The sequence below is a fragment of the Papilio machaon genome, chromosome 7, assembly GCF_912999745.1.
Source record: "Papilio machaon chromosome 7, ilPapMach1.1, whole genome shotgun sequence".
Classification (NCBI taxonomy): domain Eukaryota; kingdom Metazoa; phylum Arthropoda; class Insecta; order Lepidoptera; family Papilionidae; genus Papilio; species Papilio machaon.
Window position 1 is genome coordinate 765,926 of NC_059992.1, and position 13,311 is coordinate 779,236.

General features: G+C 30.5%; 1 protein-coding gene across 1 annotated transcript in view; it reads left to right on the top strand.

Moving 5' to 3' along the window:
- The first annotated feature begins 263 nt into the window (after positions 1-263).
- LOC106715963 (CUGBP Elav-like family member 4) overlaps positions 264-13,311 on the top strand; it is a 423,044-nt gene continuing 409,996 nt past the window's right edge. The window contains exons 1-2 of the mRNA XM_045678517.1: positions 264-329; positions 2,570-2,629. Of these exons, the coding sequence (XP_045534473.1) occupies positions 311-329; positions 2,570-2,629 (79 nt within the window). The 5' untranslated portion in view covers positions 264-310. The remainder of the gene's footprint in view (positions 330-2,569; positions 2,630-13,311) is intronic.

Below are 13,311 nucleotides of genomic sequence, written 5' to 3' on the forward strand. Positions count from 1 at the left end.
TCTCATCAGTGTATTGTGAAACTGACATCGCATCGATTTAATTAAATCGGTCGTAAAAGCGTGTCTTGTTAGTGCCATTTTTTCTATTGTAATTAATAATAATAATAGTAGATCGTATCGTTATATAGAATTACGATAACATTATCGCAGTACAAAGTTTAATATTCCATTGCCTTCTCGCCTCTAAAATAGAGTTTAAAAAGTATCGTAGGGAAGCTTTAAAGTGCATTAAAAATATTAGACGCGCTAGTTAGAGTTAGAGATCTAGATCTAGTAAATTTGAGACCGAGTTTTTGTAAAATCATCAGCGATGTCTTTGATATGCGGAGGTGAGTTTGCTATATCCTTGCCTTGCCGTGAAAGTCAGCCAACAAAAAAATAATATAAACCGGATAAAATTAAATAAAAAAACTATTGATAATAAACAAAAGGAATACAAGAATTAATTCAATTTAAAGAAACAAACACAATGTCCACACAAACACACAATGAGACGTTAATCCTCTACATATTGTAGAGAAGCTCCATACAAACAGGCAGGGACTGTGAAGCGTGATAAGGGCTATATTCGACACTTTTGATGACGTATTTTGACGGCAGCCAACATTTTATTTAAAACATTAACATAAAAAAAATCAAGTAAAATAACACTTAAAAAGCATAACAATAACAAACATGAAAATCCAATAAGAAAACTAAAAAAAAAATGTGATGAAATAAAAAGTTCACCGCATTCTGCATTAGTAATTACTTCCATCATTATACGTGTAAGGTTATGCTTTAAATCAGCTTCTATATATGAGCTTTGAAATTATTTTCCAGGTGCGACTATTATGAGTCACGCCGCAAATGGGAAACTATTATTTCTCAGATGTAATATTAAAAGAAAATTTTGCCTCCGCAGTGGACAAATGTCGCCCAGTGTTGACAAATTATGTGGGCGCGACATAATTATAGAGCATAAAAATTATCTTTGAATAAACACTGACTTTAATTAATTGCTCTATGTGAAGTTAATTGCGCAGTTTTGTTTAGAATGAAAATATTGCATAACAAAATACCGTGAATACAGTTTGACTTGTGACCTTTAACAACCCTTTGGCGGCAAACATCGTAGTACGACGTCTGCTATGTCACGTATGACAGAGAATCGATAAAAATTTTAATGTTACAAAAATCAACTATTAAATTTAAATTACACAAATTCAAATAAGCAACTAATTTCACGATATTTTCTTAATTTAGGTTTTATATTTTTAGTTTAAAAACTTGAAATAGCATCGTAACTAATAAATGGATACTTTTTATTTTGACGAAAAATTTACTTTTAAATCTTCAATATGAAAAGTCTTGAATGTCGTGTTATTTTCTGATACATAATTGCACTCAAAATATTATTGTCCCGCGATTCCGGGAATGTGACAGAAATAAGACTACGATGTAACAGACTAAAAATAATTTAAAAACGTTTGTAGTGTCAACACAGATAATAAATCAAGTGCCATGGTCAAACCACATTTTTACGCTTCAGGATGAATTGTGTCAGTTCAAATTAATTTAGTCTTAGAAGTTGACATGTCTCAGATGTATCGGATACCAAATTGACCCAGTTTTTTTTGTAGTTTATTACTGGTAATAATTTATAGTGACATTTTTCTCACCGAGCTTAAAAAATGTTTTTGCCGATTTACGGTATAAAGACGGTTACCTTTACGGTATTAAAGGTTTAAGTTAAAATGTATTTGGAACACTGTCTAAGTTTTTAATGTTAAGGCCCACAGTGTTTACTTTAATATGCTTTTAAAAACAAGTCTTTAAATTTTAGTGAGTCAATTAATTTATAAATATCACATGTTGTATGTAACCTTCAATTTAAAACATTATGAAGTAAAGAAAACTAAATTGAAAATGAATTCCATTAGAAAAGCTACATTTTCAGGATAATCTTTTCCCAGTGCCTTAATGCGTTCCCTTGCATTTACGCGATTCACATTATTCTTGTAGAAACGTCGGGAGTTCGTTTGCGATCGAGTTAGGAAACTTAAATGTGAAATTACTCTCGAAGTGGCGGAAATAATTTCACATAAAATGTTCTTTGTGTTGAACTCGCCCACAGTTATGTCTATGGGGAGTGCTATTAATATATTATTAGAGAAAATATAATATTTTATATAATAAATAAAATATAGTAGTGTATCAAAGAGTTAAAGAAGAGTTGAATAATTTGATGTAGAAAAATAAACTCCTCCATACTTTATTTTATGAAATACTTAAGCTTGAACAATTAATTTTTTTATTTACAAATTCGAAGTAGAATAATCGTTATGAAAATAATAATTTCTCAAATTTAATTTGAATCTAAAAAACTGAAAAATTAAAAGCAACGAAACTATAAAGATTAAAATAAAAGTCCATAAAAATATATAAAATAAAAGGCAGCATGCAATCAAAGAGGTATAGTTAAAAATGTAATAAAATCATATATATCAAGATGGTGGCTGACTTTCATGACAAAGATTGTTTATAGTGACTTGAAAGAGCCGGCTCTAAAGGGTGTTTTATTTTTCAGAGGCCGCCGGCCCCCTTCTATCAGAGCCCATCTTAAGTTTATACAAATCACCCATGTCAGGTATGGTATATAATTTTATATGCTATTTAATATGCAATGTAAAGTTTTTAAAAATATTTTTTAAAAAGATAATAGTTTATTAAATTTTCTCAGTTTTCATGATTCATTATAATTTGCTGCGCTTTTTCATTTCGACTATGGATAGGTTATCAACTTTGTGAAATCATGTTAATGAACTAATTAGGCTGAAGAGTTGGTGAGTGATTATATTAAAACACATCTTATTAATATTTTTTTATCATTAAATATTGTAAAAGAAACGAAGATATTTTTGTAAATAAAACTATAAATTAGAATGGTTCGTCACTGAAAAGAAATTTCATTTAAATTATAAAAGACGTCTTAAATGGCAACATAATTATTTTCAGATTTAATGAAGCTATTGTGGCTATTATTAGTCCTAAATAATCTGTATGATAATTGTGTTTTGAAATAAAAAAAAAAAAACTTGTTATTATTATTATCCACTTCTGATTTATTACGAGGAAGGGATGGGCAGGGAAAATATCCCCATTTTGTGCCCCCGCCTCTGTCGAATAAAAGAAGGCAAGGCATCTTCAAATACAAATGTCTATAAGTAACGGTCACATCACTATTTTGGCGAATTCATAATATGGCCACTTGCTCGTTAGCCACCTTTGTCTTTTGTCCTTTGTTTCTTTTGTTTTATATTTATTGAATTATACATATTTATATTTTAACATACGCACAAAATATCTTCTTTTCTTTTGTCTGCCTCGTATATCTATACAGTCAGTCTCAGTTATAATAAGGGCAGAAAATGCAGACTTTTAAAAGCGAATTTGGAAACCGTGTTAAAATTTATCCATTTTCTAATCGATGTCTCAAGAACGAACAAACAGAAAAAACAACTATTGATTAACTATATTTGGTTTTATTTCAGACAACTTTGAATCTGGTTGTAAGTTTTTTTACGCAGACTACCTTAGGTGAAATTTCGACATAGTTTTCAAGTACTGAAAATCATAATTGTCACTATAAAATAACATTTTCAATTTTACAATTTGATTTTTTTAACGTAAAACTAATTAAACATACTCAACGAATAAATTATTTTAGCTTATTTCATCCTTCATTTAAATAAACAAAATTCTTCTAAATTTTTTGTAAAAAAATCCTTGTACAAAGTTTGAAGAATTGTTAGGTTCCTAATGATTTCTTAAAGACTTCCATAGTAAAGTTTTCATGGCTTATGGTAAAAATATACCGGCAACGAATCTGCAAATCCTCTGTTGTTAAGGATTTCTACAGGCGTCGATGATCACGTTTTCTCGCCGCTTATTTACCATTTTTCCTTATATACATGTGCATAAAAAAACTTTTTTTTTCTTATGGATATAAAGCTTATCTAATAAGCAGCTAGTTGTCATAAAACGAATGACTTGCCCATCTATTGAATTGAATTTAAATTTAAATGCAAAATCAATATTAAACACTAACTGCTACATCTGAGGTCATTACTAAAGAGCCGTTTTCCTAAATAAACGAATATAAAGTAGGGTATGGAAGTATATGTGTGGAAACCATCACGACAACTAATACCGTAATGGTATTCGCGAATAAAGAGGTTATAAAACACATCCCCTACGAATGGAATTTCATTCGAGCGACGCCGTAAAAAAGCACGTAATATCTGGTAACGCAGCGCCCTCTGGCGTCGTTAAGGAAATGAGTAATGTACACACATAGACATGATGCTACTGTCGCCCTGTCGCATCGCGGTCTACCCTCGCCTTTCAATTTCCAGCTTTTTAATTATATGGATAAATCCGACGACGAGTTTCTTTTAAAAAGGTTTTACTAAATAGGACAATTTCAGACATGTTTTTCTCTGCAATTACGATGCAAAACGGAATTACAGAATGGTAGATGTTATGTCATTCGATTTATATTAATAGGATAGGACATAATGGTAGAGTAAGTGGAGCTTATTGACTTTTTTAAATTAATAAAATAAAAACGGAATTCCAAAGGACTTTGGCAATATTTGTTCAGAATAATATTGTTTTTTTAAGGTTTAAAAGATGTAGTGGAACAAACATGTCTATATGTGATCATTCCATTAGCGTAGGTTAGCGTGAAAGCTTTTACACGAGGTCTGCAGACAATAGTTCTCCGATACAGATATGAATTTTATTCCGAACGTAACATCAATGTCCGAGGCACGCGCCATCAATCATAACCCTTTCAATTTATTACTAAACGCCTAAACGTTTGATGAAAAATTCAAATTCTCTCATATATTTTTTTGAACGACAGCGGTTTTCTATTCGATTTGCAGTTGCGACGTATAAATTCATTGACATGTAATATGGTGATACATTACTTAGCAATGGAAAATTTAATAGTGTCGTTTTTAAGCTAGAATTGTTTAAAACAATTGTACCATTTTCTTCAATACTTTTTATTTCTTTTGTTTAATTGTCTTAAATTTGATTTGATAAGAATCAAATGTATCGATCAAATAATTAACAAAGTGACAGCGTCTCTTAATTAAGTGACGTCATCGTATTTAACTTTCAAGGTGGCTAATTGAAAATGACAGGCGACGTTTATTGTAGAAATATTTAATGACGCGATGAATTTCCGTTGTCTCATCGTCCTAAAATATCCGGGTTATTGCTTTCTACAAAATTTTATCTAATAATAAACTTCTGTTGTGGAGACTGGCTGAGGGTTAAAAATTTGCGATAAGAGTTAGTAAAAAATAAATTAAAATTGTTTATTGACAGATCCTGTATCTAATTATTATAATAACCACCTGTGTCTCATTAAAATACTGGTAATATATAAAACGAATAAGTTTCAAGATAATTTAATAATTCAATTTTGTTTATTGTATTTTTATACAGATCATTTTGACGACTTTATACTCTTAGGACCATGTTTCAATTACATTTTAGCATAAATAAAATTCAAAGTGTGATAAAACACACGCTGATATTAGACATTACCAGAAATCATGATTATTGAAATAAGATTATGCGTAGGCTTCCGAAATGCAATCTTGATAAACAAATAACAAGTGCCCATACTCTTTTATAACCGCATTGACCTCTATAATATTAATTGCCTGTGGTCAAAGGGTTAAAACACTTGTTTAACTGAATTTTTTGGAGTAATATATTTATCGTTCTGTGTTGTTAATAGTCGAATATATTAGAGTAACATGAAACATTATAATAATGTCCAACGCAACCTTTCAAGTACTTGAGCTGTGGAATCAATAATCCTCTGGAGCTTTTAAGACTCCCTAACTAAACTAAATAGGGTTTTAAGAAAACCCTATTTATTTTTCTTCTTTTTGGTAAATTTTCAATTACTTAATTGGTATATTATTAAATATATGAATCCAAGACCAAAACTTGCAGAATTACTTTCAAACGCGTTTTCCTTTTAAGAAAGAAGGGCTATCATACACGGTCTATTTTAACCGTACGTAAAACAAAAGAAATGGGTCTGAATATTGAAAACAAAAGAAGTACATTATTCATCTTAACTAACCTGTGATTTTATCACATCTGTTAAGGTAAGATGATGTTGATGATTCACATTTATATTGATGGCAATAAACATTCATTTGATACGGTCAGTTGCAATTTAAAAGGTGGTTTTGAAAAGCGTTGATTTAATGTATTTGGAAAGCCTGTTTAATGCTTGGATTCCGACTGAAAATCTCTGCTGCGGTTAATATGTTAGCATTCCGTTTAGACATGCTACTCTATTTTTATAGTTTATGTGCATTTCGTTTTCGGGGAAATTAGTTTAGAGTGTGATTTAATCTTTTAAATGTTTTAAGGAAATATTAAACGATGTGATATTTACTAAAATATTTAGATATAAGTATAATATAAATATAAAGTATTAATTTAGATATAATAGTTTGTCTTATTTATTGAATACATGTGTTTTATAAAGTCTTTCTTTACTTTAAATTTTATTACGTGACTAGCTGTCGCCCGCGACTCTGTCCGTCTAACGAACATCCATCTTAACTTTCGCATTTATAATTTTCTAAAGTTAGTAACATGGCTTTGAGTGTAAATTAATATAATTAGTTGGTGAGTTGTGACTTTCAGCTCTTAAAAGATCTCTAATATTATAGAGCCTTTGATCAGTGAGACAATTCAATAAGAATAAAATGAAAGTGAAGAACTTTTCATTTAACTTAAGTGATAGATGTTAGGCCATTTCGAGAATCCCATTATCCAATGTCAAGTAGCTATTGACTGAGGTAGTTCGAAGAGCTAAAAATATCGACTAAATCAATAGTACTTCACTGTTTTTTGGGAAGATTTCGTACATTTGAAATACAGAACTATTTTTATGTTTGATAAAGAAGTAATGGATTACTTATACTTAACATTCGATTAATCAATTTTATTATATGACATCTATGGTAAAGACGATTTGTAAGTTTCTAATACAAAGGATAATTTAAAGTAATTATTAAGAGTCATAGAGTTAGCAAACAAGACGAAAAAAAAGATTGGTTTACTGATTTCCAAAACATTTTGAAACATGTTCAAATATTGGAACGAAGACGAATCAAACAATAGCGGAGAACGATAAATATACAAGGGTTATCCGTAGCGAAAATCGGCAAATTTGAACAGGGCTAGACATACAAAAGTTCGGCCATTAAGCGAGCTATAACTGCGCACTCGGTGAGCTCGCTTTCGTTCTGATAAACGGCCACCGCTTCAAACACTCGTAGATCACAACTGTCGAATGATTTTAATGTATCTGCGACCGCCGACAAAAACTTTGTTATATCGAATGCGAAGTCAGAGACGTGTGCGACATTACTATAGAAAATTACTTTTTAATTTGTGTTACTAATGTAACAGATATGGTTCATTTGCAACACAAAAACACAGGTGTAAAAGTATTGCTTCAACTTGTCAGAAATAACAATAATCAAACTCTACTGGAATACTCAGCATAGTTTAGACCAGGGGTGTACTTTTTAAATTAATGGGTCAATTTAAATTTTAATAACGTACTCTTCTAAGCATTACACATCTATTAAGCCAACGTATTTCGGTATTAAAAACCATAAATAACATATTGTTTTATTTTTAAATAATATATTTATTGATGGGAGAAATTCGATAAAATAAATTCAATTTTAGAAACGCTTGGTAAGCTGCATAAGGATGTTTAACTTTTTTACTCATCCTTGGCTTAGCCTATATTATTGGCTGATAATGATAAAGATGAATCATTGTCGTTTGGGTATTGGATTGAATTTTAATAGAGTATCTAGGCTAATCTTTTTTATCTTTATTAATTGCTGCAAATGCTTTTTTTATTAGTTGATAGTCTGTACTTCATTTCTATTCCAAATTATGTACACTCTAAACATGCATAGCACTGCAAATCAACAGCATCAAGACAATGTGATTAGAAATAAGAAACTAAACTAAGCTTGAATTAGGATTTTATATTACTGTAAATATTTTGTTAACATTATGGATGTAGTCGTATATATGTTGGGTGGGCATTCAGGATAAAGTATTATAAAGTATGAAGGGTATGAAAGCGTTACCGCGCGGCGTCTCACCTATCTCTGACAGCGGCCTTTCCCGCGTCTTATTTATTTTCCAACAGAGAGCCATTGGCGGGGCGCTGTTTATTGATCTGTCACCGCACATTTGTTTAAAGGATTTATTGAGACTCGAATGCTATTGATGCATCCAGCACAACCTTTGGGACCCTTTTGTTGGTATATTTATGTGAGCACGAATTGAGTAAGAGTTTTATTGCGGATTGTAAGGGTAAAAATAAAATTTGAATACTCCTTTGCACGTTTCTTAAAATCATTCTAATATAGTTTACCGCGAGTGTAATTTCCGAGACTTTGTAATTGATTTTATAATAACTTTGAATCCAACATTAAATACCGTTTATCTGTAGACTAAGGAGATTAAGAAAAATTTCAATCATGGTACATATTTCTTCCAGTCGGATGTAAGCCGAGATGGCAGGATAGTGGTAGGTAGAATTTTATTCCCATCTGAATTAAAACTCAAATGGAATTCCATTTTATAATTCCTCGATTTTCAGATAGCAGGCCTTCTCTCGTTTTATTACACGAGTTACCGAGTTGTGATGGCTTACGGTACGAAGCCGACTTTTTGTGAGACTTGGTGAAGTGATAAAAGTGGGATTGGAACTTTTGTTGAAGAGGCTTACGGTGTCGTATATCGATTAGATTTAGATTCGCTTTAAGTCATTATCGCTTCTGCATCAATTGAAGTTGATTAACTCGGTACTCGGAACATTAGCAAACGAAGTCTATTACCTTTCCTTTGTCTTTTGACAAGACTAGAGCGGAGGGAGAAGACAAAGGCGTGCTATTAATGCCGCCGAGGACGCGTTTTTATAGTTACATTAATATTTTTATTCTTAAGCTTCTAATAAACTTTTATAATGTAATTAAATCAGTTATTTATATCTGATTATTATTTTGAAGTACTTGTAATTTGAAACGTTTTTTTAAGCAATCCATTCAAGTTTATGTGAAGAAATATAAATTTTTATTTTCCGTGGATTTCTGAGACTAAAAAGTATAAAACATAGTCATGCCTATCGTTCCATTTCACAAAACACAGACAACAATGTTTTTTTAAAGGAGATATTGGTCTCAAAAACCCACGATTAGTTGAACAGGTTGAATTTCTACTCAGTTATAAAGATAATTTCATAGTATTTGTCGCGGCGAAGAAAAAATCCAACTGAACACTAATATGTTTACGTCATATTTTTTTTTTTGAAAAGCGTCGTTGCATCGCAGTATTTGAGGCATTTACCAGCTGACTTGTACAATGTTTAAAGTGCACTGTTGGCCGGGTCAAGTTACAAAGGACGTAATTACAGCGAAAAAGACCGTGTAATTAATCACAAAGGCCTTTCTCGTATAAACGAATTGGAACTCTGACAATGTTTTTAATGGTATTATTTTTTTATAACACATTTGTGTATAGCACTGAAGATAAATATTTTAAATTGTATTTAAGAAACAAAAATGGATTAGAATTGTGTTAAAGAACTCAATTTTTTAGGTGGAGTCCAAATTAATTTATTTCAAATAAAATAAAAATAATAATTGATTTAATATGCCAAGTTTATCTCCGTAATGATTGTTGTAGAGGTAAAATGTGAATGAATACATATAAATTCGTCTATTGACATTTTGTACATTATCTTACTTATACCTTAAGTTCATACTAAAAAATAATAACATAATAATGTGGCACTTTCTTTTTTGCACAGAATTCCATAACCCAATGTTAGTAAGGTTCTGATTAATATTTCTAAAAAAAATAGTCCCTTGAGAACAGGACTTCAAGATCCTCAAGCCGTCAAATAGTTTTCTTATTCTGACCGTCGTCGGTCCCTTCTTTTATCAAGGCGTTGCGACGGAACATCATTAAAATAGCAAAATCCAGTTTGAATTCTTACACAGACGCCCTTGCTTTTCTTTCTGCCGTGAAACTTTTTAAGGTCGACAATATATTTGCAGTAACAAGACAATAATTGTCCAAGTTTTTCTCATATTTTTGTAGAAAAGGTTTTGGATTAAAGTCGTTAATTTAAAGGAAAACTTTGCATTGTATTGTTAAAATTCCTTTAAGCTATGATGTTAAATATATTGTTGTTTATTTTATTCCATTGAAATTAAAATTAACCGCTTAACACCTAAAAATGTAATTGATATAGTGTATACTGGTTTTTTCTACTATTCATTTTTTTAGAAATGTAAGATTAAGTATTTCCCTATTGTATAAATGTAAACTAATACTATCAGTATAAAATTTTCTTTATTTCGTTGTTAAACACTATTTTCTTCTTAACATTGTTAAGTATAGATGGATGTTTGTTAGAAGGTATCTCTGGAACGGTTCGACGGATCTTGATGAAATTTGGCACAAATGTAGAACACAGTTTGGTAGAATACATAGTCTACTTATTATGTTTTTTTTTTATTTCACGCGGACGGAGTCGCGGGCAACAGCTAGTTCAAAATAAAATACAAGAGCACAATCAACTCGTTACATTGTTCGTGTCACTTGTTGCACTTTTTCGCGCCTAAATCCAAAGTTGTTCTTTTTTTAATTCTCTCTTTTAATGAGTTGGTGGATTGTCAGTGGCCAGTATTACAAATATCAATTACAAAAATCTTGTTTTTATAAATTAGCTACTATTATAAATATGCTCTTATGTTTTAAATAATATAATTAATTTACAAATAATTAGCGCCATCTATTGTTTATTAGTCACTGACCATCTTTTAATTTGAAAATGTCATAAAGGAAAAGTTTATATAACATTTATAAGTTGTTATTATTAAGCGTTATAAGAGTTAAACGCTTTTATGTGTAGAGTATACATCCGCAATTGTGTGATGCCTACCGCGCTTTAACTTTCAGTGGGCTTTTTCGCCGCGAAGTGAAAACACTTCGCAACGTTGTGGTTGCCTTTTACTGTTGCTTGTTTGTTTCTGTATTAATGTTGCGTTTTATCTCCATTATTAAAAATGTAGAGCAAGAAATCTCGCGTACTTCAGAAAGTCAGTATAACAACTATTTTACACTGATATTTTTGAAGAAGTAGTAAAGAAAATTGTATTAATTAATGTTTAAGTATTTTTTAAAGAAAATTATAGCGAAATAAAATACGACAAGAGAAAAAAAGGTTGAATTTTTTTTTGTACCTTTTCAAAGACAAAGTTATTTAGAAACAACTTCTGGCAATGCTTAAAAAGATCTAAAGACTTATAAAGTCCGTATCTTTTGCATCGTGAGGGTAACAATGTAAAGTTAGTCGCATAAAAACTGGTAACTCGCAGTAAAAGCTAGTGAAAGACACTTGAAAATTTTTACGTGAGTTAAAAAGGGCCGCGGGATCAGGACGGATGTAGACGACTTAAGGAGACAAAGCTTTCTAACAAACGTAAAATCTACTTTGAGAGAGATGTAAGCCGAGAGCCATTATTTATCATAGTCTTGATTTCATTTGTATGTTATGTGGCCTGGTATGACTTTAATGAGATGTATATACATACATATTAATATAATTGGAGTGTCTATATGTAACATCGAAAAAAAAACAAAAAACAAATTGGTAAAAACTTTCTATCTCTGTGTTTGTCTGTCTGTATGACTATCTGCAAGATCGTTTTTGTTCCGGGTAATCTCCGGAACTCTTGGACCTATTTTGACGGGACTTTGACGGGAAAAAAGCTAATACACACCGGAATATTATACTACTTTTTTAAATTCTGTGCTAACAAAGTTGCGGGACACCACTAGTATACCCTAGTATATCTGATGACTGAGTAATGTTCTATTTAAACCAAAATAAATAAAAAAGATATTTCTACGTTCACAGATATGAACTTTCGAACGTAATATATCTTAGGTAAAAATTCCAAGACCACATTATTGAACGTTTACTCTCCTTTTCGATACAATTAGAGTAAAAGGGAGTTCATAATGTGATTCCTCCTATTTGTATACATTTATTGTAACCAAATGGAAGATACGTGTTGTTACAATGTAATGCGTTACCTTCAGTAGCCTAGAATTGAGTTTTGCGTATATTTATGTACTTAAAAGTTAGTATTTGTTAACAGTATATTGCTTTTATTATGTACTTAACATGCTTATGGTATGATTTTTCAATACTGAATTTTTTTTTTCAATTAATTCAGTTAGTCATCGAAATGTAATTGTAAAACCAACAACATAGTCTTGTTATCTCCGTAGAATTGCTTTAAGCATTGCATAGAATTAGTTTTTAATTCCAGTATATTTTTTTATGGAAAACATATAATGAATAAAAAACTCGTGTCCACGCTGAAACGAATATGGCCGACTAGAAATTTACACAAAAATAAATTACATTACATATGAGATCACATTTCAAATGTTTAGTAGTTAAAATTACTTTTGCGTTACTTTGTAAGTAATATTGTTTATAACATTTTAGTTATGAAGAAACCAGTAACTCGTTACAAGTTGCTCGATCAAATTTAACGAGAAGGTTGAATTTGGTTTGGCGCCAAACGTCAAAATCGAGGCGACGCGACGCGACGTCCTCAAACTTTTCCTATTTAGATTTTGTCATCGATTATTTAATGCCTTTATGTTACGATCGTCTCTTGTTTAAATGGAACTTGATGTTTTGGACAAGAGTAATTGTGTTAGAAAGTAAATGAACATGATGAGTCGATTGAATTTGTGGTATAAAATAATATTAAAATGTATTAATCAGAACTTATTAACTTTAAAGTTGTGTCGCTTTTAGATAATTATTTAAAATTACGATTACCAGTAATTTAAATTGAAACAATATTTTTAAACTACATATAATAATGTAGTTTTAAAAATATTTGAACACATGTTTATTTCACAATACATGAAAAATATTTCGATTGGGCATTGTTAAAAGATGACTGGAATTGTGAGTTTCGCATGAAATTCAATGTACAGCGATTTTCAGTTAAGTACTTCCGTCTGACTGAGAGATTTTAATAGTGCATTTATTTTACCATTTTATTCTGTTAAACGAGTTTTAAAATGATTTATTATTTTTAAGGATTTTTATAATAATTAAATAAATATAAGTTAATTTAAAAATTCAGTCTAGGATAC